This window comes from Falco naumanni, chromosome Z (assembly GCF_017639655.2).
Source record: "Falco naumanni isolate bFalNau1 chromosome Z, bFalNau1.pat, whole genome shotgun sequence".
Lineage (NCBI taxonomy): Eukaryota > Metazoa > Chordata > Aves > Falconiformes > Falconidae > Falco > Falco naumanni.
In genome coordinates, this window is record NC_054080.1 from 40,600,613 (window position 1) to 40,628,559 (window position 27,947).

The 27,947-nt window shown below is 40.4% G+C and overlaps 1 protein-coding gene across 1 annotated transcript; it reads left to right on the forward strand.

Annotated features, from left to right (window-relative positions):
- Positions 1-22,443: 22,443 nt before the first annotated feature.
- Positions 22,444-27,217, forward strand: LOC121081411 (cryptic protein-like). Its single transcript, XM_040580437.1, has 6 exons — positions 22,444-22,814; positions 23,382-23,431; positions 23,545-23,718; positions 24,576-24,690; positions 24,797-24,906; positions 26,864-27,217. The coding sequence occupies exons 1-6, from the start codon at positions 22,702-22,704 to the stop codon at positions 26,986-26,988; spliced, it is 687 nt and encodes a 228-aa protein (XP_040436371.1). The 5' UTR covers positions 22,444-22,701; the 3' UTR covers positions 26,989-27,217.
- Positions 27,218-27,947: the final 730 nt, after the last annotated feature.

A 27,947-nucleotide genomic window follows, 5' to 3' on the forward strand; every position in this document is an offset into this window, starting at 1 on the left:
AACCTTTGTATCAACAAAGGCCTAGAAGCAGCAAGAAAAAAACACCACACCCCCACTATCAGTATGAATAAGTGACTGCAAGGACATCCAACAGCAGCACAATGCTGATCTTGAAGGGATTTCAGTAGTACAGGTCCAGCTGATGGAACTCTCTCAGACACTTCTCGTTCTGACCTATACATTTTGCTGCCTGTACAAAATGGCCTTCAGCAATATCTATCAACTTCTCCACTGCAGCTTTGACCGCACCATGGATTCTGTATTGCTTTATCTCTCTACTGAGGTAGCTGAAAATACAAGTATGGATTTTGCTGACCCTCAAGGGGAAAAAAAGGAATACTTTGCTAGTGTGATTATACCTACAGGAGATTTTTCTCTTTTCCACATTTCTAAGAAAAATCTTTGTACCAGAAGAACTTTCACATGGACACAGAGAAAAAAAGATAGAAAGATAGGGAAACAATCTTACAGTGTTTTGACTGGTTTTTGTGTGCTCACTTGCGATTTAGGGGTGATTTTTTTTGCTAGCAAAATTCGGGAGTAACATCCTTAATAATGACTCTATGCTTGCCTTTTTGTTGTTTTTGTTGGCTTTTTTCCAATCCCATTTCAGGATGGACCTATATCCTCTTGACAAAGCCAGAGGTAATATGTGTTCCTCAATGAAGGATCAGGAGAAATTCTGATCCTCTTTAGTGTCTTGTGAGTACATGCTGTAGTTTGGAGGGGAAATGCCTGCTGTGCACAGCAGGAGCTGGTGCCAGGCTGCAAGCTCACAGGATATTTTGTGACAAGGTCTGTTTTTTTCCCCCATATGTTTAAACTTAACCCCCTCCCTGCAAAACCATGGCAACTGGCTTCATCATTTTCAATTTTTCATTGTAACAGAATGACTTGCTGATTTAATAATTTGTTGCCTGTGTGGAATTATTTTTCTTTCTTTCTAATGGGCAGTTACAATTTTTTTTTGTTAGTGAGGAACACCTTTTTCCAAAATCACGATACAGAAAATATCATCCATCTTATGAGCTGACTGCCTCTTTGAAGAGACTGAGTGATTGTCTTGAACCGCTGATGCTGGTGTAAAGACTTAACATAAATTGTTTGCTTGACCTTTTTATGACTGAAAGTCTTACATTTTTTTAAGCTCTTAGCAATGGATTTAGAAAGAAGTCTTCCCCTCCCTTTCACCCTTTGCTCCAAAATGAGAAAAAGGGATATATGCTGAGGGTTTGTAAGTTATATCACTCTAACTACCTCATTATGGATTGGTTCGGGCTTTCCAAATGAGCAATCCTTCTTGTGAGAGTCATTATCATTCATCCTCCCGTTCTGAAAGAGGTGCCATATTAACTACATAGTTAATATTTATGTGTTACCTAGTCTGGTAGGCTAAAGCAGTACCAATGACTTACAGATCAAGTTACAGCAGTAAATACAGGTTTATAATTATTCCTGAGCAATTCTATAGCATGAAGTATCTTTACTGCAATACAAGTGCAAATTCACATTAAGATTTATATCAGGAAATCACACTCCTTACCACAGTGATTATAACAAAACACTTAAAAGTTTAGGCCAGTCAAAATTATCTTGCTGAGATATCATGTATTTCTTCTCTGTAGGAAAGTTTCCTCAAGGACTTCAGGTTTCTCTTGGAAAGTTATGCATAATGGAATCAGAATTCACCAGGTATTACCCTATGCAATAGCATCCCAAGTGCAGAGACGCTACACTCCTCTCACTGAGGCTGATGTAAGGTGCATTGTTCTTTTCTCTAAGACCTATACATCTTAGGTTTGGAGGGAAGGGGAAGGTTGATGCACCTATTCTATGCCTCAACTGAAAAACTTGAACAGAATTGAAAAGCACGTCAAAATTACTTACGTTTTATGCTATTTTACCAGCCCCACACTGCATGGCAGTTTTCAATACAGAAAGAACTCTTCAGCGTATCAGGAGTACCTCAGCTGCTCATAGACTGGGCAAAATGTTGCGTGAAAACATTAGTAGCCTTATTGCTTGTCCACATTTTCCTTTGTTCTGGTCATAACAAGGTTAAATAGTTTGAATAGGGAGAGGCTGAGGACCAAAGTCCCCTTCCAAAAAATGAGATCAACTCTTAAACGTCTACTTCTGTTGATACATTTACGTCAGTATGTCCCAGTGAGTATGTCCAGGGACTGCAAAAAAAAATGTTCATTCTATATTTCCATCAGTTTTGATCACCAGGATTAAATCATTTACATATCGACGCCTGATAACAGATCTGTGGGAGTACAGGTTTTAGAATGAATGAGACTTGACCTCCAAGCAGAACCAATGTACATGTGCAGAACAGAACAGAATACCTCCAGTTGGAAGGGACCAACTTTGGATCATCTAATCCAAATGCCTGACCATTTCAGGGCTGACAGAAAGTTAAAGGATGTTATTAAGGGCATTGTCCAAATGCCTCTTTTTAAGGCACTGGCAGGCATGGGGCATTGAGCACCTCTCCAGGAAGCCTGTTCCAGTGTTTGACCACCCTCTCAGTAAAGGAATATCCTAATATCAAGTCTGAACTTCATGCATTGTGTGACCTCCAGAGAAAGCCCATGTCTTCTAGCTGGGTTCTCCTCCCAGGGCAGATCTCTGGCCCTCTGTGCAGCCACAGGGCAGTGGGGCCTGGCCTGCTATGGTTGCTTTCTGCAGAACCTCATGCCGCTCTGCTTCTCCCCAGGTTCCTGCTGTGTGCCTAAAGCATGCAAGATCACCTGTGGCCCTGGCATTGGGTCATGGGTCTTTCTTTGGGGCCTAACAGCAGCTCTTGGTGCCAAACCCATCATCACCTTCTGTCCCCCTTTTCATCTTGCACGGCCATCTTGGCTGCAGAAGGGGTCCTGTATAAGAGGAGGGTGAGAAGCCCTGGGAAGCACAGAGAAGATGAGCTGCCATTTCTGTGGAGTCCACTTGCAGGAGAGAGGAGCTATGTGGGGGAAGTCCTGCAGAAAGCATGATGGAAAGGGGTGATTGGGGTGGTCGTGAGGGGTGCTGGACAACTGATGGTGCCCATCTGCTGAAGGCATGTCCTTTCCAAGCAGGCAAGAAGAAATGTCAGTGTCAAGGCTGGGTCTGGAAAAGCAGGAAGAAAACCTGTGCTCGACGGCAGCAGCATGGTCACCTTTTCATGGCTGCTTTCCAGCTAGGCAGCCCCCCGCATGTGCTGGTACCTGGCGTTGTCCCTTCCCAGGTGCAGGACTTTACACTTCCCCTTATTAAACTTTGGACTCCTGCCTTGGCAGGAGCAGAGAGCACCTCAGACAGATACAGAGAACAGCACCAAGTGGTGACTCCGTGCAGGAGGAGGGATCTGGGCACCGCCGTGGCCAGGCTGCAGCCAGCAGTGCAGGCTGGTAGGGGAGCAGAGCCGCGGGACGTGGGGGCAGAGTCTGCGGTGAGGAGGAGGACGGGCCTGGGGTGGTGAGCGATGATGGGGTACAGGGTGGCCCTGGAGAGCCCCCGGCTGGAAACATCTGCCCTGGCACCAGCTGCAGAGATGGAGGCCTGTTGCTCTGCTACACAGCAGCACAGAAAAGCTGTTGCATGAATTTCAGCGTGCGGTTTTGGAGGGAGACCCCCAGCATCTGGACCAGCAGCTTTATCCATCCCATGGATGGTCAGTATGGATGAAAAGTACATGTCAAGTCTAAAAACCTCCCTGGCACAGTTTTGAACCATTCCCACACATCCTGTCACTGGATCCCGGGGAGAAGAGCTCAGCACCTCCCTCTCCCCGTCCCCTCCTCAGGAAGCTGTGGGGAGCAATGAGGTCACCCCTCAGCCTCCTTCTCTCCAAGCCAGACAAACCCAGAGTCCCCAGCCGCTCCTCACAGGACATGTCTTCCAGCCCTTCCACCGGCTCCGTTGCCCTCCTCTGGACACGTTCCAGGACCTTAACATCCTTCTTAAACTGGGGGGCCCAGAACTGCACCCTGTGCTCGAGGTGAGGCCGCACCAAGGCCAAGTACAGCGGGACAATCCCCGCTTCTGACCGGCTGGTCATGCTGTGTTTGATGCCCCCCAGGACGCGGTTTGCCCTCCTGCCGGCCAGGGCAGCTGCTGACCCACACTGAGCCTGTGTCAGCCAGCACCCCCAGATCCCTCCCTGCAGGGCTGCGCTCCAGCACTCCTCTCCCAGTTCATACTCGTGTGCAGTGCTACTCCATCCCAGGTGCAGAATCTCACATTTGCTCTCATTAAATTTCATGCTATTGATATCTGTCCAGTGCTCCAATCCATCTACCCTCCGATAGTTAACAGCACCTCCCAGTTTGGTGTTATCAGGAAACATGCTAATGGTGCATTCAACTTCTGCATGCAGATCGTCGATAATTATATGGAACAGAACTAGACATAATGAACCTTTTAGCTCTGCCCTTCAGCCAGTTCTTCACCAATGCACCATGTACCTGCTGAGCTCACACTTGGATAACATATCCAGAAAGAGAGACAGTATCAGAAGCCTTACTAAAACTGAGAAAAACTGTATCCACCACCTTCCCTTCATCCATTAGGTGATTGACCTTATCACAGAAGGATATCAACTTAGTTAAACAGGATTTTCTTTTTGTGAACCCATGTTGACCATGCCTGATTATTGCAATTTTTTTCTAAATGTCTTTCAAGGACTGTGGCAGCTGCATTGTGACATACCTTAATTTCTTTTAAACTAGTTGGTAGCTAAAGACTAATATTTTTCAGCTTAAACTGCCCTTTCTTCCTTTGTGTCTCCTGAATTTTGCAACACATATCCTATCATAATACATTCAATCCTTCTCCCTGTTAGGCAATGAACTGAAAATGACAGAGAGTCAAATGCTAAATTCCACTCCAACTAACAACTTTCTTATAGCACCTATAAATATAAGCTAGCTATAGAAAATAAACTGGTTGTCTAATTCATCCTTCCAATTACTTTTTCAGAGATCTGAGCAATTACACAAGCATAATAAATCCAGACAGATGTCATTAATTTTATCTCTCAGACTGGACATCCACAAAATGTAGAAAATCTGTCTTTAAATATCTGATATTTACAGTGATTACAGTCTTAAGTCTTTGACCTTTTGTCACATTGAACTCTTACAACCACAGAATTAACAAGTGTTTCATAAATTTCTAGTTCTTTCTATGGTATTTTTTCCTATTTCATGGACACCCCAAGAGTTTCCTTCTATAAAAAGTTTTATACTTATCTTCAAAAAGCCAGAACTAAGTAAAATCATCAAAAAGCTTAAGTCCACAAAAATAAATAAAGGAGAAATTCAGAATTCAGCATTTCAGTTTTCTGAGACAGGATAAGTAGAACATAATCTAGCTACAAGATTTTGACTACCTAAGTATACATATGCAAAATAATACAGAAAGTAAATTTTTCATGATGCTAGTGGAACATTTCTAAAGTGTATTTACTAATAAATCCTTTATATATATATATATATATATATATATATATATATATATATATATATATATATATATATATATATATATATATATATATATATATAAAATATATATAATATTTATATATATATAAATGAAATTATTGGCTTTGACCTAAAGCAAAAAAACAAAGATCTCTATAATGGCTGTTTGCTGATTTTTTTCACCAAAGAGCAATACAGCTTTTTCAGCACATCTTCAGTTGCATTCAGCTAGATTTCAGCAGGTGCTTGCATAAAGGAAGAGTCATTCCACATCTTTCCCACTACTTGAGATCAAATAACTTCTACAGAAGTCAATCAAGGGAGCGGAGACCATAGAAGATGCTAGTTAACAAGCACTAGTCTCTAGCTGAAGACAAGTTTCTTTCTAGGAAGATTAAACTACAATGAAATTATGGATAAATCCATGCTGGGCATTAAACACTGAATGTGAAAAATTACATAAGTGTAAAGAAGAGCTATAATCCATAGTGTAGGTTACCTGCTGTTGACTTGCTTGTCACTATTCATAGGCAAGCACCACCTAGATCAATGTCAAAACTGTGTTGTCAGTCTGTACCTACCATATCTCTGTGAATGGTTAACACAAGTGCACAATGGTCTTTAAGGAATCAAGCCATCATACCTCTTCAGCTGACTGAAATAAATTTTTTGATTCTGAGCTGATACCTATCTTTAGACAAACAGCTGTTCATCTAGAAATAAAATATCTATTCTTCAGCATGAGCAACTCCCATACATTTACATTTACTGTGAGGGTCATGAGACACTAGGACAGGTTGTCCAGAGAAGCTGTGGATGCCCCATCCCTGGAAGTGTTCAAGACCAAGTTGGATGGGGCTTTGAGCAACCTGGGCTAGTGAAAGGTGTCCCTATCCATGACAGGGGAGTTGGAACTAGATGATCTTTAAAGGTTGTTTCCAACCTAAACCATTCTGAGACCCTATGATTTTATGATTAATAGATCTTACACCCAAGCTGAAAGCTGTAAGCACCATGTAAAAGCTCAGGTATCAGCAAGAGCATCCTTTACTGCTGCTACTGAAGTTATGCCAGCACCCAAGTACACTGGACTAGAAAGAAATTAGAGAGTTATACTTTTGATTTACTCTGGTGTTAAGTGCATTTATTTTCAAAGCAGAGGTCTGGGCTGCCAGTCTCCATTTACAGATTTCTTTCTGATTTACGTAGAGACAGTTGACAAAAAATGCGTACATTTGTCACCAAGAAGTACAAGATTTATACCTCATGTTCTGTATAGATCATGGGGCTCTTTTGTACATATGAACATAGCTTCAAAAGAGCAGTTGACAGGTTTAGACCCACTCTCTGCTATGAATTTAGCCTGTAGTTTGGTGGCAAGGTCATTCTCACCAGATATGAGACGTAAGTTTAAATTGCTTTGGGCTAGAATATATGTCTCCAGCCATCTACTGCCTAAAATTCTGGTATAATAATTTATCAATAAAACATTCAAAAAGGAGGTGTACAAAATTCCCACAGATCTAGTGTGCTGAACCTCACAGCTCATGAAACACAAGCACAGCTAAGCTAGGGAAGCACTCCAAACCCTAGCTGTATGTGTCACAGGAGCAAATTAAGCAGAAGAGTATTAGAACTCCCTCAGTACTCTCTGATATTTAAAAGAGTAAGTTATTTGTCCTTTTGCATTATAGTTGTAAAGTCTCTCACCCTGTTCCAATAGACACAAAAAGGAACCAATCAGTGCCTTAAGACTGGCAAAAAAAAAAAAAAAAAAAGAAAAAAGAAAAAAAAAAGAAAAGACGAAAACAGAAGTTTTGATTTTCTGTGACTTTTAATAACCTTGCTACAGCTTCTTCTCCTTGATGCAGCCCTGGCATATCTCAGACCCAGTGATCCTTTTGCATTATTAGCAAAGATTTTGTTACTTCTGTGGGAACTTAAAAAGCTGCTCAGCTTTTTTACTGCAACAAGGAAATCTTAAACCTTTCACTAGTCAAGACAGCAGCTCATGCTCTAGTTGGAGCTACCTCAGTAGCCCCAACAGATGAGCTGCTGGGAGGACAATCAGTAAAAACAGACATTCAAGCAGAACCTTTTCTTGTGAAGGGACAAACTGATGGTACAAGCTTTGGGCAATTTGTTGCATCCTGTGTAACTGCCCCAGCTGGAGCAGTAGGATTGACAGGATTCCATGAGGTATGGAAATCCTTGATATACACACATTCAAATCTATTATCCTTCACCTGTATCTCATCAAAGTACGTGATGTAGGGAGCTTCTATGCTATATACCTTCCGCACACCACACAGATCAAATAGTGTGTCCCGGGCATTTTACGCTCACTCTACTTATATTTTGGAAAGTTATTCCCCACACAAAGATGTAGAAGCCCTAAAAGCAGTGTAACAAGTAATCACACGGTAGTTGTTTTGCAGTGATTACACAGATACTTGTTCTGATTGTGCTGTGAATGTGAAGTTCACTGCACTCTGGTGAAATGAGTAATTTTCAATTCCATAAGATAATAGTTTACATATGAGCCTGTCTGTACTTCACAGTAAATATCAGGTTATCCAAGGCAATGTGCAGTTTGTGTCTGTTTAATTTGAAACATTTAAGAAAAGTAGATATTATTAATCAACACTGAAATTTTTAGTGTCCCCACTTTCAGGGAAATCATGGCTTAGAGTAAAATGTTTTACAAGGCATTGCCTGTATAGGGCTGCATGGGTGGAAACCCTGACAACCTGGTGAATTCAGGTTTTTAAACCGAGCACCCAAGTATATTGTGAAGATTATTACAATAAAGGACAAGTTCTACAGATAAGATGTGGCAGGACAGACCAGGCTCAAAGCCAAGAAAGGCATTTACAAGATGTGAAAGGGGCAGCACCTGTCCTGTTTTCCTTCTCTGTGTTCATGCTGGGCTCCCTCAACTCAGACTGCCACTTAGGAGAAGTAGCCTCAATGGTGGAGGGGCAAGAAGAAAAGCCCACTCCAATCCACACTCCACTTTGTCCTGAAGCCTGTGTTCGCTTGTCCCAAACACAAGAAATTGCCTAGAGAACAGACTGGTTTCAAAGAAGTCCCAAGGCTTTGTGATTTGTTTCTACTGTACTTCTCTATTTCCCTGGTGTGAAAAAAAGATATCCCTGGACACCTCCAAGTAATCTAAAGACTGTGGGGGTAAAGTTGCATGGCTGGACTTGAATGTAAGGTTTTCAAATTTATAACAAGGTATTTAAATTTCATTCTTCCCTGTCCTCAGGGTACTTTTCATCTTTTGTTTTGTTCAAGGAAGTTTATTCTCCTCCCACTCTTTTCCAAATATCCAAATGCAAATATGAGTTGAACCTGGATTTCAAAATTTTAGAAGTTTTACTGTCAAAAAAAGTAAAGCTCAGTGAGCATATGTGCATGCACACTCACCAAACTGCACAACTGACAGGTCTTTCCTGATGGGAGTGAGGAAGCCTGATGGTTACAGAATAAACAAACTAGTTAATAAAAGTTAGTTTTAAAATTCCATCCTTGGAAAGCAATATCACAGTAAAGAGATAAAAACCTCAGTGCAGGGTCCTGCAGAGAGGGAAACAGATCAGATTTTGTTTCACTTCCCGTAGGCTTTTCTTTAAACTTTTTTCTAAATTTCCAACAAAACTTCATCCCTTGGTTCCTCTGACAGCTTCTGTTGTTTTTCATTATTAATTCATCCTACATTTTATCATGTTTCCAAAAAAGTTCAAAGCCTTTTTTGTTTTCACAGTTTGTTTACTGGGACAGTGAGTAAAAACCTGTGCTTGTGCTGACTCTGTCCATACATTGGAATTCCTGTAATTTGTCCTGGTACTCACTGCTGAGGCATCATCCTTGGCTTTGCCCAAAAAACAGTGCCTAATACAACTCCAGGGCCAGATTCAGCCCCAACACAAAGAGGGCACAACCTTGGCCATCTTCTTCATGCACAGCTATTACATGATAGAACTCTATCTTTAACAGCTGTGCTGCACTACATTTTGCCTCCTTCTGTCTCCCAAAATCTGCACATGGGAATCAGAAAAAAGAACTGGCAGCAATGTCAAACTAATAGCACCAAAAAAGACCCTTGCTAGAAATTTGTCCCTGGATGTGACCTGTCCTACTTCTATCTGGTTCACTGTGACTGCAACACACTGCTTGCATCAAAGCCCTTAACTTCCACTATGACTATGAACAGGTTGATATGGTATTGCTAGCTATTAATGAGATTAATGCCTTTCGTTTGCACTAGGTAGTTCTATCAGAATAAATTAAGAAAAAAAAAAATTAAAACCTGCTTACATACAAGTTCAGTTGCAATTAGCTTCTGTGGGAAGAAGTGGCTTTGACTTACCCAGCAAAAGAGCTCTGCATTTCTGTCAGACATCTGTCATGACTGCATACCATCACCACAAAATCATGATCATTACTTTTTTTTTCAACAGTAAAGTAAGTAGATAAAAATAGAGCTAAATGATCATTTCTTCCTCACGTTGACCATGCAGCAGAAATAATCTGTCAAGGTGCTTGGCAAAGACAATCTACCCATAATGCATTTAATTATGTATAAAGCATGCTAAACCAGACTGAATACAAGTACTGTGCTATGTATGCCCTGGATGCCAGACATGCTCTGACATGAGAAATGCAGAAGCTCAGAAATGGCCTAGAAGCTGCCAAAAATGTAAGCCCACAGTCTGTGCAACTGTATCCTACCCCCTTTCTATCCCTGATTTCTGCAGCCATTCAGCAAAGCAGTTAACTTGAATGAAATACTTGAAAAACAAAACTAAACTCATTATGGAAATAATTGCAGTCAGCACAGTGACTTTTTAAGGCTTTTTTCCTATGTTCTGAATCCAAAATAGGTATAGAACCTATTTTTGGCTTTATGCTGCCTCAGTTCTTACTTTTTAGGCCAGAGCAGATATTTTAGCAACCAGTGTGGATGTGAGAGTAGAGAGTTAAAAAACACTTGCGACTAAATGAAAGGCAATGGTTGCATTGGGGACTGGGAAGAGAATGGGAGAGGTTTGGCTTTTTGCTGCAGAAACATTTAGAACCTTATTTCCTTCTCTGTTTGGAAAAGAATATACTAGTTTATGTCACCTAGTAACTGTTATTTTGTGTCAGTTTCTTTCCAACGTTTACACAATAACAAGTAGGCATGGGTCAATAAGAGGATCAATAATAAGAATTAAAGCTAATGATATTAAAATTGCCATAATTATATTCCAGACAGAGCTGGGCAGAAAATTGATTCTCTGTCCTGCAAATGTTGAGATGTAAAACATATTCCTGCTTTGCATCAGGACAAAGCCAAGGTTTTTCTTTCTTTTCTTAAAAAATAATAATAATCATAATAATAATTTTAAAAAATAAAATAAAATAAACAAAAAAACCCACCCATACAACCAGAAAAAAGTCTGCAAGACAAAGGACAGAGGAAGGCAGAAACAGATGAACAGAGATGGGCTTCAAAATAGCTAATAGATTTTTGGCTAGGACACTAAAACTAGATTTTTGCAAAAACCCAAGTCCATTCCTTAGGCTAAATCAGAAAAAGCAGGAATTCAAACCTAGGTCTCACAAATCCCAGCTGAGAGTTACAACTGTCAAGTTATTTCCCTTTTTTGAAGGTGAGTGCCTGTTCCTGAACAGTGCTCTGTCAAAACAATACATTTCCACAACATCTCATTTGGACATCAGGCCTTTTCCAATTTGTCAACATTTCCAACCAGCCATAGTTACAGGACTGCATCGTGATTGTCAGACTCACAGACTGGTTGCCTGAGGCTACCTCTAGCCAAGCCCAGAAACTCAACTTGGCATAAAGACAGAGCATTTTAATTCTTTTTTTCTTTGCATCCAAAGATGAGTCTTCTCTTTGCTAAATGGACACCTGGGAATGGATATAGTTTCTGAAGAGTAAAACCTTGACACTGAATAAGCAATACTGACAGTAGGACTCTGCTTTAAAAACAATATAACCAACCCTTTATTTGAATTTTTGACAACAGATCATTTTTCAATGTGTTTGTGATTTTTCTGTCCTTTACTCCCTACTAGAGGTTCAATTCCCCTTTCAGGAGCAATAATAACTTACCATACTCCCATTTCCTCTTCTTCCTCCAGTCTCCATAGCGGGGTACACCTTCCTCTCAGACATATTCTCAAGTGTTTGGGAGGCTATACTGTAAACTAGATGGGAGAAAGTGATCAGACTGACAAATAAGCTCTAGTGCAAAATCTTTTATGTCTCTACCTCCCTTTTTTTGGTACAGATGCATAGACAGCTCTCTACAGGACAGAAAGTTAAGTTAGGATAGAAGCCAGGAGGTTGTAGCACACAGTTTCACTGATGTCTAGGGTGGGGTTGTTTCATGCTAAGGCTGACCACTCCTTTAGAGGCAATGTAAAGCTCATATTCAATCCATGTTGTCCCACAATAGCATCACACCAGCAAACCTAGCTTCTTAGAACTGCATTGAAGCACAGTGTAATCCTATGGTAAAAACAACCCTGCACCATTAAGGCCAGCCAGGTTAGCATTGCCCTGTGTGGTCTGAGCACCACTCACCTAAAACAGACAAACTGTTGTGTCTGTAACAGTACTGTATACAGCCTACAGGTTTTGTCACCTTGGTTTCTTAAGGCTCCTCCTTGTTGGATATACATTATTTTCCGTTTTCTTTCTTTGCGTCACTGCCCTGTGATTTGGTTGGGGTTTTTTAAGTGTAATTTCTTAATCAGAAAACTCTTATTGTCTAATATTGCATCCCAGTGCTAAGAGTTTCTAGACAGAATCTTTCTGAGATGACGATCTATGCACAAAAAATCTTTTCACAGTTGAGGAGAAGGGAGGTATGCAAAGTCTGTAGAGCAGTAGCAAAACCCTCTAATATCAAATCCCCAACATATTTTTTTGCGTATGCTTTGTATTCTATATTATTAATGTAAATATATATAAAAGCCTCCTGTTAGAAGTAAAGTGACAGGGTGGATGTAAGAGAACAGCTATGGCATGGCTCATTGAGAGGGGTGTTTCATACAAAGTGAGATATTGTTCTGGCCCTTTGACCTGCAGAGCGTTACAGATGCTTCCCCAAAGCCTCTAATGCTGCTATGTCAGCTACCAATGAAGAGTTAGACTGACACGTCAGAGTGACTCTGCACTGAGAACTGCCTCTTGTCCCTACTTGGCCGTGCTCCTCTGCACAGCCTCTGGACAGCAAGTGCAGGCACGCACCAACATCTGCCTTCCAATGCACAAGTCTATGAAAGGTGGAAACAGGGAACATCCAGGAGAGGTTAAGCAGGCTGAGGAGTGCACACTGCTACATTAAAGTGTTAACACTGGGGCAAGTTTAAGAGAGAGAGAATAGAGAGATTCCATGCTAGAGAAAGAAAAACAACCAGACTGAGTATCAGGCTTATCAGGAAGTAGAAGGAGTCGTTAGATCCATGCTTTGAAAAGTAACTGTTCATTTCCCCTTATCTTCTTCGTTAACTTAAAATAGAGAAGCTGGAAGTTATTCTAAGTGCCTAATGATCTATAAGTTTTATGGAGCAGAGACTTTCTTACTTCTCAATATTTGGCTGCACCTATCCCAACAGGGTCTAAATGATGAGGCTCTGGCTGACAGCCACCAAATTGAACAGTGGTAATGCCCAGCAGAAACGTAAAATGAAAACTGTATTGATTAGTGAGAGGTTAGCCTTAGGACATCCTGATGAACTTTCAGCCGCTGCAATAAATTCCTGCCAATCCGCCAGCTTGCTCAGTGCAGGCAAGGGTAAAAAAGCAAAATTTTCCCAACATCATTCTTTTCTTCTTCCTTTGCACAAGTAAAGGAAAGCAAACTCACTTTGATACTTAATGTGTGCAGGAAGACAAAGACTAGCCTCCAATCCCCACACAGAGCTGTCCTCAAGCTCTGCGGAGGATGCAGCTCTGCAGAACTCCAGCCAGTACCCACAGCATTAACACAGCAGTGTGGCTTCACCTCAACAGATATATATGTACTTACTTGTGGTATTTTTAGGGAAAACACAAGCTAACTGGAGACAGTTTCCTTGTAGTAAAATCACAGTGAAGGCAAGACACATAAAAATTATCATGATGTAGTCACTCAAGGTCAGGCATGCATAGATGAGTATTGGTTCTGATGGGTATCTGGGTGCTTAAATATGTCTGAGAAAGCAGTGCTAGACTAAATATTCATTAATGTAGCTCTGCATCTAATTAGTAAATTAACTTGATAGATGTTTTACAGTAGCTTACAGATGGAAGTCATAATTTAGGTAACAGCACATAAGACATGCTTATGTAAGTGCAGATTTATCACTGTGGGATTGGTAGGGACAGGTGCTTCAGTGATATTAGCCCCAGCTGCACAAGCCCTATCCCCAGATAATACAACATTTCCATACATCAGAGGGCGTATCATGATGGCATGATTTCCTTCACCTAGATTAGGGATCATGTTCCTCTCCCACAAACATTTCTGGTTTTATTCTTGCGAACAGAACCTGTTCTGTTGAATAGATTTAACCTATTACAAATAAACACATAGCCAGGGAAAGGACTGTGGAAGAAATTTTATACCACTAGAGAAACATCAACACAATTTACTAAAAAAAGAAAGATTTTTTTCTTGTCAATTTTTATGCGTGGAAGTGAAGGACAGTTTTCCAAATGATAAACTGTCATAGGCCCCTGGAAATCTGTACCTCTGTAAAAATAGGAAGATTTAGCAGAGGAAATGGTAGATTTCCACTTAAAGAGGAAGTTTATAAGTGTTCCCAGAGCATCCATTAAGCACCACTTGAAATGAATTAAGCTAGGCCAAGTTTCACCATAAATGTTAAACACATACTCATCTCAAGCTGTAAAGTCATCCCAAATTCAGAGATATTTTCCCTGCTGTCATTGCCTGGGATAAGTTTACTGCTCTCTAGAATTCCCCAACTATTTCTTTCTCATCTTTAGCCAAGCAAAACTGCATTAACAAAATGTGCACGCATCATGTTCTCATTTCAGGCCTCTGTGTCCCTTGGAGACTCAGGATGTAGTAGTAATCTATTAAACTGGTTCAATCTATTTTACACCTAAAGGTTCTACCAGCAAACACTGGTAAATCGCCATATTTACAGAAGTTTAGTTTTCTTCAGTCATTCAGGTGTGTCATATTCAGAGGAGCTAAGAACACATGCAAAGGTTTTATTTAAATACTGTTATATCAATTCAACTTTTTTGTGAGTTTGCCCTCTGCATTTGATCTGTAAAAGGCCCAAATGTAAATTAAATAATTGGAAACCTGAATCTTTTCTCTGCTGTCAATGATGACCTGAACAATTTGGGCAGCACACCTGAGGAGACAGAAGTCTGTGGGAGGAGAAACAAGGCAGGAAGCTCATAAAAATCAGCTTTTCTGCCAAAAAAAGATATGTTAAATTTGCAAAAATATATGTATGTATCACAGTGTGAAACTGCAGCTGGCATCCTGTCTTGTGTCCTTCCTAGTCCTTATTATCAAGTGAAACTTTGTGTTCCAGAAAAGCCTTCTATCAATTTACTGTTCCTGGCTGTCAGAAATTCCTCCTCAGAACGTTTAACATCAGAGCAGTCATGCCATTAATATAACTGCTTACAATATGCCCATGTTAGGTGTCTTAGACATTTCTACTCTCCTGTCTCCAGGGAATTATACTAACAACATTCATGACATGACCAGTGGTTTCTATGGCAGAGTGACTGTCCTACTATGCCAGTGTTACATCATTCCTAACCTGCAGAATAAACAGAAAATTGGGGTTTCACAATGCATCTCAACAAACAAAAGCCATCAAGCAGAGCTCATCATAACTAGTTATGTCACTCAACTGTTTCTTCACTTCACTGCATAACCGTGCTTAAGAAAAGGGGAAAGCTTTACTATTTGCAGACACTTACTAATAGACTAGGGAAGTACACCAGTCACTTTCCCTTAAATCTGTAATCACTCTTACCAAACCAAAAGAGAAAAATTATGTCAGAAGACTAATCCCCAAATCAAGCAGACGTTGAGATGTGCTCTGTCCCGAAGAACAAACCCCACTGTTGCTTTTGCTTTCATTTTCCCATAGATTAATCCCACTGTCAGGACAGAGCCCTCCAGCACACTGGAGTCAACTGTTGTTGAAAGACAGATGAACTTTTTCCTTCTGTAACCCCATGTGTAATCTACCTGCTTAAAATAACCCTTATATTCCACACTTCACTCATGGGGTTTCTAGTTTGCTCTTTATCATGGGATTTTTGTATTCTCAGAAGCAGCTCACAGACTGTCTCTAACACCCACAGGCTAGAAACTTTTATAACTGCCTTTTGATATGGCAATCCATTCTGAGTGCATGGATGAAGATATTAAAATTTGGCCTCTGTTGACAAATGCAGCTTTCCCCAGGCATCATTACATATGCTAGCTCTGGTATACAGATGTGTTTTAGAGACACCAACCTATGTAACTGCAGTCCAATTCACACAAGTTCCCCAGTTAGTATGGGGCAGAAATTAAGCCATTTTAATGGCAGAAGTTCAACTTCAACAAACTCTCTGCAGAAAAGAAAGCTGGAGCACAACCCATCTGCAAACAGTGGCATATGCAACATATTTTGAGCTGTTGGGCCAGGGCCAAGCTGGAACCCAGGGCTGGCACAGGGGACAGAAGCCCTTAAGTGGAGCAATAGACTGGAGACAAAAGGAAGGCCTGGACTGCTGACAGCAGCATAAATTATGATATAGTGTTTTGTTCCTATTTTAATTGATACTAACATTGAACTGCTGTTATCATAGATTAGAATAACCACTGGATCTCATTTTTGCCTGCCAGCTCTGGTGCCTACAGGGATAACTCTCCAAGACATGCCAGACCTGTTCCTTACACATCTCTCGTCAATATTCAGTTTTGCAAAGTGACTTGTGTACCTATATATATACATATATACACACACACAAGGTACTTTCTACTTTGTATTTGAAATAACGAATGCAAGAAGGAGAAAAAAAAAAAAAAAGAAGAAGGATGAAGCAAGATGCTGTGGTTTAGGATGATCTAATAGCTCAATAACACCTGAAAAGACATCCTGACCAACTCCTTCCTTCAATGCCTGGCTCCAAGTCACACATTCCCTCACACCCCTACATGTCAGCTCCAGTGATCACTGCACCTCTTGCAGAGATGCTTCAATTCATAAGCCAGAAAACTAGTCCATAAAAAGAGGTGGATAGGTTTATTCCAGGTTAACAAAGGATTCAGCTCCATAAGAGGTCCGGTGTCACTAGAGTCAGTGCAAATCTCAGCATATGCTTGACTTGGGAATTAGCCTTCTGACATTGGCTTGGCTTTAACAATGTAGCTTCATCTTAAAGAAATGAAGGTCAAACACAAGATCTGTGCAGGGGTTTCCATTCATGGCTGCCTGGGACATGCATCCATGTCCCTGGGTTAGGCTGTGGGATCACCACTTCATCTGAGACTCCTTCAAGGCTGCTATGAAATTCCTGGTTTGTATCATGCCAATAAGCCCAGATGGCTTTCTAGGTTCATATCCTACTGCAGCACTGTTAAGAATAGATTAAGCCACACTGCAATACTTCTGAATAAAAACAGCAGGGGAAACACCTGACAGCTATTCAGCCTTTGAATTGCTTCTGTCCTTACTGCTGGGGTGGATCACCTGACTGACTGAAAATTTCACTCTGGTTTCAGCTGACAGCACCAAACAAGACTCATGAGCTTGGTTAAAATATGCCATCAAACTCAAGCAATTGCGTTTTGTATATGGAAAAGATAGATTTTCAGATAGATGCCTAAGGTAATTTTGCAAGAGAGATATATCTTGAGTGCATGACTGCACTCATACAGTGTCCCCAAATGGCCCCTTAGTAAGACCGCACAAGACTTGTTAAGCTTGATACAGCCAAAAAGAGCCCATTCTCAAACCTGAAATCTTGACACAGCTTCCTGAATGGTGGACAAGACAAAGACACACACCTGATAGCATGTGGAGGAGAAGTGAATTCAGCCAAAAATGTGGTAGACCTCAGCACTACTAACTCTACAAAAATACTTCCTGGCTCTGTACAGAGCCTGGGGTGATTAAAAGCATCATCTTTTCAGACTTCAAGGCAAATAATTGTGCAAAAATTCCTTTTCCTTCAATAAAATAATAAAACTTGTTTTATTTGAAGCAGAAGAGTCTCAGTCTTGCAGTCTCTTGTGTTGATTTGTTTGCCAAACAACCTTCCCCTGAGAGGAAGATAACCAGGATTTTCTTATCACTTCCCCTGTGTACTGGCAGAATTATTTTTTTTCTGTACACAAAAAACATGAACTACATTAATTTTCATTACAAAATCCTTTCATTATCATATTGATTTTTTTCATCATGTTTAATGACTAACCATTAGACTCAGTAGAAGGAAAACCTACAGGATGCTCTCTTATGAGGCTGGTTTTATTCCATAAATTTATGTCAGTCTGTGACAGAGCACTACATCTTTGTACAATATCTGCATAAGGTTCCCTCTCCAAGGGACTGCTGTAGGTGTTTCCTTTAATTTGGTAATATCACCCCCATCTTGTTTGTACTAACCTTCGTGCATATGCTGTCAGAGAGATGTGGGATGACTGCTCTATTCCTCTGTATTAGTAAGTGCTAATAGGATGAGACCATAGAAGGTGGTATCATTATCATATAGATATAATGGCTGTGGTTTATTTCCTAGGGAGGGAAATACCAGTTTAAATTTATGAACTGAAATCTATTTACAAATTCCACAGTCAATTTAATCTGGTATAAATCAGCTGTGCTACAGAAAGGATCTGCCCATCACACAGCCATGGTTGCTTACCCCTGCCTGCGGCTCCTGCCAGCACTATTGCTCATGTGGGAAACCACAGCAGGGAATGGATCCAGCTGAAAACTAACATTTTTTTTCTTTTTTTTTGCCAGCTGAGTTTTCATTAAGATAAACTCCCTGCTCCAGCTCACTCATGGCTGCACAAATAGTAATGGCAGTGTGAGGGGGGAAGTATGAACAAATAGCCCATGGTGTAAGACAAAGTGGGACTCATCCTTTTAGCAGCAGCAGCCGTTTGTCCTGCTTAAGTTGATCATGGACCCGTGGCATTAGTTAAACTGATGCCAGTCACTATATGCATTCATTATCTTATTTTCCTGCTTCTTATTTCCTCAAGTCAATTAGCAGCAGATTCCAACTAAACTAATGTAAGCCATTTTTAACCTGGAGTGAAACCAGCTGCCCAGGGCATTCATACTGCTCATTTGAACAAGTGCAGGTTCTGCCTGTGTAAGATCTCCTCTTCATACCTACACAGAGACGAAGAGGTTAAAACAGCAACCTGTGCACGATCCTCCAGGAAATTCATGACAGTATTAAGAGCTGGTCTGAGCAGCATCTGTCAAGAAGGTTCTGTGACAGCATAAAATTGTTCAGTCCAACTGTGTTTAAGTTTTACATAGCCTTTAGAAACCAAGAACACCTAAGTAGCTGTCAGAAGTCCTAGTAGCAGCTGTAGCCAACAAAAAATAAACAAACAAGAATAAAAATCTTGGGATGGCTAGCATCAGGTCTTTCCATCCAGAATCCTTACCATGTAATGAGTTATGTACTCTCTGAGAGCTCCCATCTTAGACTGCCTGGGGTTTGCCCTTTCCTCAGGGAACTGTAAGTCACTCAGGCTGACAGCTTTGCTTCACAGAAGTCTCTATTCCCAAGACTTCAATAAATGTCCAGGGGAGATAATTGCTTTCTATTGTTTTCCATAATATTCTGCATAACTGATTTAACAGTGCCCAATCTGGTTAGAGATCTGATTCTAGCCCTAACATGGAATTTGGGAACCTAAAGCTTTTTAGTCAGCAGAAATTTTGGTTGCATTGGCCATCACTGAACTATCCCTGAGCAGGATTTTTAGCTCTCAGAAAGCCTGGGACATGCACATTTTCCTCATCCTTGTTTCTTTTTTTTTTTCTTTTTTTTTTTTTTTTCTCTTTTTCCAGTGCAACTGCCAGTCCTTAGGCATCTATTGATTCTGAAGCTGTCAGAAATAATGAGTATCTACACAGGAATACAGTTGATATGAAATACTAATATAACAAAAAACACCTGTTATCCACACTTCATCTTTCAGTGTAGTGGTCCACTTGCATGTTGGGAAAGAGTGCCAGAAGATGCAGGCTACAACCTACAGTTACCTGGATGAAGACAAGAGGGGTCATGTGGACTAATAAAGTAAAGCCATCTTTTCCTACCACCCTTTTCCATATAGGCTACTTGACCTGCTGTCAGAATTTACAGCACTGAAGGCCCCCAACTAATGGTTACTCATCTCCTGTGTACATAGGGCTTGACTGAAATGCTTAGGACCAGCTCTTTGGTTGGCTCCACTCTTATCTTACTTGAAGCTGATAAAGGGGGTGCATCTTCCCTTAGTGTACCTCCTCCCAAATCCCTGGGCCGAAGCAATCGCTTTCTGGCACATTCTGTCAACAACAAACAGCAGCACTTTTCTGCAGTGTCACACCAATCCCACCTCTAGGGCAGCCAGGCAACAGCAACATCTGAGTAATTTACATTGTCCCCATTCCTATGTGTGCCTTGCTGCTGAGACTGTAGGAAGAAAGGAAGAAACAAGGTATCACAGTGAGAATGTTTACCAACCACTTTACAGTTCCCCAGGTTGTTCCCTCTTGCAGTTAGAGAGATGACTCCTGGTCCTAAACAAATGGCACAGGGTGTGAAAATAGATCAATATTTCTTTATCAGCATCCTCATTTTGAAAGTTACCTCTAGCATGGGGCTGGGAATCCGATACCCAGGAAAGCTCTCCAGGAGAACTACAGTGACACTGCATTTAGTAAAAAAAACAGTATGGGTGATGTTTTCTGAGTTTACTTATCTCTGCTTATTTTTTCTGACTTCAATCTATGGAAAAGGGAAAACCAACAAACTAGATGCTAAATGGCAGCATTTCAGCATTTGACTGTTGTAACTCAAGGTGATACTACCAGTTAGACCAAACTGAAAATGAGTATTTTGTTCCTAACATAGTAACAAAAAGCATGAACAAATGTAACTACAGATGGTCTTTTTAAACTCAAAATACTAACTCTGTTTTACAGCTAGAGAACTCAAATGAAAGCAGTAGTTGTTTGTATTTATGTATTTTCCACAAATAAACATTTTTATATGTTGATAAAGCATATGTGTTTTGTGAATACATGCAAAAATTACATCTCTTTCATTTTATGTGAAACATCTTACAGTCCTAATTCAGAAAAGCATCTGTTGTTACAGCGGTACTTGAACATGTGTCATAGATTTTAGGCAAGTACCTAAGCCTTAACACAGGTTTGGTTTAGAAGTTCTTGTGAACCACAGCAGGTAGAGGCAGACAGCATAATGGTGGGAGTAATCTGTCTCTTCAAAACTGTTGCTATTAAAAACAGGGAAAACAAAACCCCTTTCTGAATTAACACATGATTTTTATTGTAACATTCTTTATATTAAATATCTTACCTACTGCATTAGCGTCTAAGTTCTAGCACTGATTTAGCTGAATTACATGTAAATGTACATCACAGACTCTCGATTCCAAAAGACATGGTACTTCAATGCTTTAATGAACACTTTCATTTAAATCAGTTAAAATGAGTAACAAACAGGAAACACACTATGAAACAAGTTAATACGAAGCTAAAGGAGTTAGCCTACACCTACAAGAAAACAGTTGAGTTGACTCAATTGGAGTCAGCAGTTGTACCAACATTGGGAATGCCTTATCCACTAAGACTGATGAAGCCCAGCAGAGAGCTCCCTGCAGAAATAGCCATTCCACATCTTCAGCCACGCACTTCTATCCACTTGTTGAAGATCGGTGTCCGCTCAGGAGGCATGAAAGAGCATGTCCTCAGAATACTCCCCATCTGCTTCAGTGCCAAGGGGATTGACTCAATTTGGACAGCTCTCTGCAATTAAACCAGCTTTTGCACTGAATTAGATGAGGGATGTTCACAGCTTCCAAACCATTAGTTTAAATGGGGCAAATCTGACAAGTGTCAACCACAGGGAGTTACAAACATAAGATGACAATATCTTTAACCAGTACAGCTGTTTCTTCAGTGAAGGTTTGACTCCTATGTCTGATAGGATCATATATCTAGACAAGGTGTAATTTGTACTAGCATGGTAAAAGCATCCTTCTCTGACGTGCCTCACCAGACCCCCAGCCCCCCAGCAAAACAAAGCTGTATTGCTGCAGTTTCCTGTTACAACTTAGGTAAAGGCCATGTGAACTCTGAGGTACAGGTAAAGCCATTTAAGAAGTCTGCCCAGAGCTGTTTTTTAAGACTGTTCAGCTGCAGGTCTTTTTGTTGATGCTGCTGAGCCATAGTAAAGCTGTATGCGTAGTTCTAGCCTATTTCAGTGCACACAGCAAATTAAATCTAGGTATCTGCTGATATTGCATGGACTCAGACCAGGAACACTCACCAACGGGTCTAATCTTACCAACAGTAAATAAGTTTCAAAAGGTATTTCAAGAGTTTACAACAAGCCTCTGTCAGCAACCGTATACTGCTTCCTGTAGTACTTTTGCTAAAAATCTCTAGTGCAGGCTCTGAGGATTATCTGTGCTGCAATGTGGTACAATTTTATAAAGTAGAGCCCCCTGTGGGAAACACTGGTAGAGACAAGGCATATAGATAGAGTTAAGACTTTTTAACCTTTGTTCCATACTTGCTACAGTTTATTATATACCTGCTTCAGCTCCACAGAACAGTTTTTTCTTCCCCGTGCAGCATGTTCTGTTGCAAGGTTTTTCATGTTAAGAAATAAACTGGAGTTGAGATCTTCCTGGCTTGTGCTTCTTGTGGTCATGGGCCCTTAAGTCTCTTCCCAGTAGTAGGTGCCCCCACTTCGCTCCACCCTTCAGCAGTGCATGTAAATCAGGGGCAGGCCAGGGAGTCCCAGCTCAGAGGGATGGTCCCTGCCTACCAGGACCTCAGCGAGGGCTCCGCCAGCAGCACGGCTGGCAGCTATGTCTTTTCGACATTGTTCTAAGCTGGACAACAAGCGAAAAGTTTCATCCATCCTACTCTCTCCTTTTGCTGTTGCCGTGTGTGGTGTGAGGACTGCTGCATGCAACAGCCGTCAGTAAGGGGCTTTGGACCGCTTCCTTCTACTCAAGCTTTCCTGGAAGATCTCACGGGTGTTTCAGGCTGCAGGAAAATGTATTGGGGAAATCATATTAGGTAAGCCTGCCTGAGCTGCCAGGGACTGTCTCTAGCCACGGATGCTTTTCCTTGTAGCAGTGGGGTTTTTTGGTAGTTAATCGGGTTAGAAAGCCCTGAAAGGAATAAATGTACCTGCGAAACAGAGGAGCTGCGGGTGAAGTGAAAGCTGATGTTTTCCTCTTGCTTTTGCTGCCTTTGTAACTGCTGGCAACAACCTGGTTGTGGCAAAGAAACGTACAGAAAAAGACATTGTTGACTGGTTGTCAACCAGCAAATGTATGGAATCTGTAGCTTTCTGGAAGCAAGCCTAATCTGTATGTCTCTGTTCTCCCCCCTTTCCCCTCACCACCACTCCCCAGTTTTCAAGCTTAGTTTGAGACTTTTGTTAAATAAAATTACTGCCATCATAAGAAAAACATCTCATTCACATCAACGGTTAATAATGCTTCTCCCCGTCCCCTATCTTCGTTTTGGTGTTTGTATTTTATTAACACAAATTTATTTTAGCTCTTTGTGATTTTTCGGGGGTTTGTGTTTTGGTTTTTTTTGTTGGTGTGGTTTGTTGGTTTTTTTTTTTTTTTTTAGAATTCTTTTCACTGTGACTCTGGTCTGGCAGACTGTTCATTTAGGAAAAGGTAAGGAAATTTTCGTGTTTCCCCCACCCTCCCCTGTTTCTTTTGTGCATATACAGTATGCCTTGTTTCATTACAAGCTATCCTTCTCTTCCATACTTGCACTTCTTGTCAAGGCCATGAAAAGGAAGAACACGAAGATGTCAAAAGTCTCAATGCCACAGCACAAAAGCAGCAGCCCAAGAACGAAGGGACTATTATAAATGCTCTCAGTGACATGAATCAGAGTTATGAAAGCAGAAAACAACAGAATTTCAGGGCATTGGTACCTTTCACTGGGATTACAGAGAGTAGGTAACATTTATTTAAACAGTGCCATAAAATTGCTTTTTAAAATACTATAGTACAGCAATACTTTGATTGTTGTCCTGGGAGATTCCAGCCACTTGGTTTCCCGTGGCCGCTCGTTGAAGTTATTCCTGTGGCTACTTAGGAAATGGTGATAAACATTTAAGGTAGAACCGGGGATCTCTTACCTGTAAAAGGTGGTAACCGAAATCAGGTCCCTTGGATTTGCAGGAGTGTTTGTAGAATTTTGTAAAATTCTGGTAATTTTTAAAAATTCACCGTTTTTCATGACCAAAAATTACTGAACTTAAAAATAATTAAAAAATCATTCTGTTGTATGAAAGCAACAGTACAAACAGGAAAAACACCAATGAGAGATTTATGTTTCCTCCTACATCTATAAAGTTTTATATTGGGAGTATGAGAAAGGCTTAAGGGAGTGCTCCCCTCCCCTCTCAAAACTAAGCAACTCTTCCCAATAACAGAAGCCTCCTTTCCTCAAAAATAAGAACCACTTCCCAGTAATAATGCCCCTTTTCTTAAGTGTGACTGAAAACTGACTCTGTCAAAGTGAAATATTTCACTTGAATATACGCTGCTACTACGGGACTTGCCAGGCGTTGCTTCTTGAACATCCTGTAATCCCTAGCAGTTGGTTTCTAATCCTTAACTAAACAAACTGGGTTTAACAGAACAAACACTCCTAACAGGCAGATAATTTTATTGTCTCTAAAGGCAATAAAACTAGATATCTTTAAGATCCTTTGGCAACTGGAAAGACCTGAGAGAACAAGTGAGAAAAAAGGGGAGGTCCAAAGCCCCCGGGATGCTTGGTAACCTCTCTAATATTGTCTTGCAGGTAAAAAGCTGAACAGACATTGCTGCCAAAACGGAGGGACCTGTATCCTAGGGGCTTTCTGTGCCTGCCCAAAGCATTTCACTGGCAGATACTGTGAACATGATGAGCGGAAAAGGTAAAAAACAGACTAAAACCAGAAAGAGTAAACAAGCTGCTGTGAATGTTTTATTTTCTGTGGTGGCATTAGGAACATTACCAAATGTCTCCCTTGTCCTTGACAGCAACTGCGGCAGCATTGCCCATGGCACCTGGGTGATGAAGGGCTGTTGGCTGTGTCGGTGTGGCTATGGTACTCTGAACTGTCTTTCAGAAATAATGCACGATAACTGTGGTAAGGAACGGTGTTAAATCAACCATTTTTATCTTGTGGGTAACAGAACCGCCTTCTGCAAAGCTGGGGTACTCAGATGATGCTGTATATGCTCTGTTTAGACTAAGGTAGTGGCCTGCCTTGCTTCAGAGAAAGTATGAGAGAGACAGTAAATGATACTCCTGTGGCCTGTATAGTGTATCACAGAAAATACTTGGAGATCTTTATACTCCTGTGCAGTAGGAAACTTCCCCCATTTTAATGGAAAATTAGAGGGATTAGAGGGATTTCTGTTCTGCAAAACCTGTACACATATACAAATTGTCCTGGTTGAGTGGGAAGTCATACAACTAAACCACATCCAAGCCTACAAAAATGTTTCTTAGATGAGGAAAGAGAAAAAACAGTAGCATAAGCTGGTGTGGTAAAAAGTACAAACCAGTATTACACTAGAGAAAAAAGTACTGAAAATATGCATGTTCTTGCATAAGCTATTTAACACATAAATAGCAGCAAACTAGTCTGAAACTTATTTTAAGATCAGTATATTAATCGTCAAAATATTCTTGTATGGAGGTCTAAGACTGAGAACACCACCAAAAAATGCCTAGCCATAGTCCAGGTCAGTGCAATGTAGTGGCACCTAGTGTCCTCAAAAGCACTATATTATTTCAATACAAGTCTTTGTACATCAGCCTGTGAAAATCCCTGTATAAAGGTTTGAGCATTTTGAAAACAGTATATCAACTAGCATAAAAACTTGAAGGATTGCTTTATAGGTACTTATTATCCATTGAAAACTGGCTGCTGAGATCCAGACTGTTCTCAGTACTTTGAGATGACTAGTAAGAGTTTAATATTATTTTCTCTCCGGTGGCAAAGTTAGTGCAAAATATTCTTGCCCTTCATGCATGATGTCTCAACACAGCCGTGTGTTGTTGTTTCCTTCAGTTTTGCCAACAGCACTAGTTAGCAGGGTAAGAAAAACAGCAGACCTAAATAGCTTCAAGATTTGTTTGCACCGTAAGGAACTATTAGCCTCTTCTTTTCTGACCAGATTCCTGTCTGAGTAGCAGTCTGTTGAAGCTGTGACTTCTGAGTTATACCAGCAACTCAGAAGTAAATACAAATTTCAAAACTTGAGCCTCCTAGGTCCCCAGGATGTGCCCTGTTGTGTGATAAGACCACAAATCCAAATAAGTGAAATGCAAAAGAAAGGTGACATTCCTATCTTTGCAACCACAGCTAAAAATAAATAAATAAATAAAATTTAGCTTAGCACAAACCCCAACACAACTGACAACCCACCACCAAAACCATTTTTGCCTTGAAGTCTTATGTATTTACTCTGGCAACCAACTTGCTCGTTAAACTCTTCAAAAGAGTTAAATGCTCAAGTTACCTTGGGCGTTCACCTTCAGATCAGCCCTATTGTTTGCCGTTACTGGAGCAAAAGACCTAACAGGCCTCAGCCACGTTCAGTGAAAACAGTCTACTGCTTACTTAATTTTGAGCTCAGCTTAACAAAGGCAATAAAGGTGGCAGTGGAGAATCATCTGCTCATCCTCTCTGACTCAGCAGCTTTCACATGTGCGAGGGTATGGCTTTCTGCTTCTGCTAGTATAGTGAAGCCCCTTCTTGTTAAAGGAAGGGTTAAAAGGCTACATGCAGAGCTGAGTGCATACCTCTTGTGAACATCTTGCACTTGCTTTTGCTTGGTATTTACTTTTGATTATTCTGAGATTAATGCCTGCCAGAGCTGATAAGTGCTGTCATTTGCTCCTCAAACGATCATTGATGGGACATCTATTCAGATCTCTCCACTGAGAATAGCCTCTTTGATTGGCTTTAACAGCTGATACCTTTAACTTAAGTACCTGTGAGATGTCAAAGGACTTTCAAAGTATGTTCAAAATGCTTCTTTTAAAATTTGCATATTTTACTCATTACCAATTTTATTTTCTTGATACTTTTTTAGAACTGAAATCAGAAAAGGAGGAAATGAGGAGGCTATATTCTAACGGACTGAAAATACAGCAGACAGTGTTTGCACTCACTTGCCTGCTCACTGTCCTCCTGGAGCTCTGCTGCTGGCAGTTGTGAAACCGGACAAAGGCAAATATTTCAGGGCTGATGTAACCTTCGCCATGAGTCACACAACTTTTTTCTTCTGTGAGCTACAGAAGACACTTCTGCCTACATGCTGGAGACAGATTAAGATGTATTAGTTAATGGTGAAATGCTTGGATTATTTTAAATTCAGATGATACGAATGTGAAGTATTTATTATTATATTATTATTTTATTACTACTACCGATGTCTGATTCTAACGATACTAAAATACTGTTCTTCCAGTGGAAGCAAAAAAGCCCCAATGTTCTATGCCTTAAGTATTGTAAAATATAGTAAGTTTCTTTGTACACAGTACAACTATTTAACTAATAAAGCTGATTTCATTTCTGAAGAGCCTTTCTCTGGGGGATTCTTTAAACTTGAGAATTCTTATCCACCGTTTGTCATTGTATTATATCCTGTAACAAAACAGTAAGAAAAGGGCAGGGTGGAATGAACAATCAGAAATTTGAAGAGATAAAAAGAGTGTTAAGGGTAGGTATATTTCAAACCCTAATATACAGAATAACTCTAAAAGTTGTATGGTCTTTCAGTTTTTGTTATAGCTAAATTGTAGGTATGCATAATCTTAGGCAGGAAATATCTGTTTCTTAAGAACACATAGCTGATGTTTATTTGTCTTTTGACAGGTTATTTTATTTCACATCCTAGAAATATAAGAGTTTTTCTTTTAAAAGGATGGCAAAGAGAAACTTTTTAAAGCTTTTTTCTATAGGAAGCCTATCTTGACTTATATACCATTTAAATATGAGTATTTCTAGGTTGTAAAATAAAAAAATGTTTGGAACGTGTAACTGCATTTGCAATGTAAGACCATAAAACATGAGAAACATGTTTGTTTTAAAAAAAGTTGCAGAGAAAAGCCTAAAATGTATCTTCATTCTTAGGCTGTTGAGATACCACACAGAAATAACCAGATTTATAATTT

What these genes read in the sequence shown, in the direction of transcription:
- LOC121081411 (XM_040580437.1), top strand. Translation starts at nt 22,702, where the DNA reads ATGCAACAGCCGTCAGTAAGGGGCTTTGGACCGCTTCCTTCTACTCAA. An exon ending in GACTGTTCATTTAGGAAAAG is followed by an intron (nt 23,432 to 23,544) that starts GTAAGGAAATTT and finishes CTTCTTGTCAAG; the next exon opens with GCCATGAAAAGGAAGAACAC. An exon ending in GAACATGATGAGCGGAAAAG is followed by an intron (nt 24,691 to 24,796) that starts GTAAAAAACAGA and finishes TGTCCTTGACAG; the next exon opens with CAACTGCGGCAGCATTGCCC.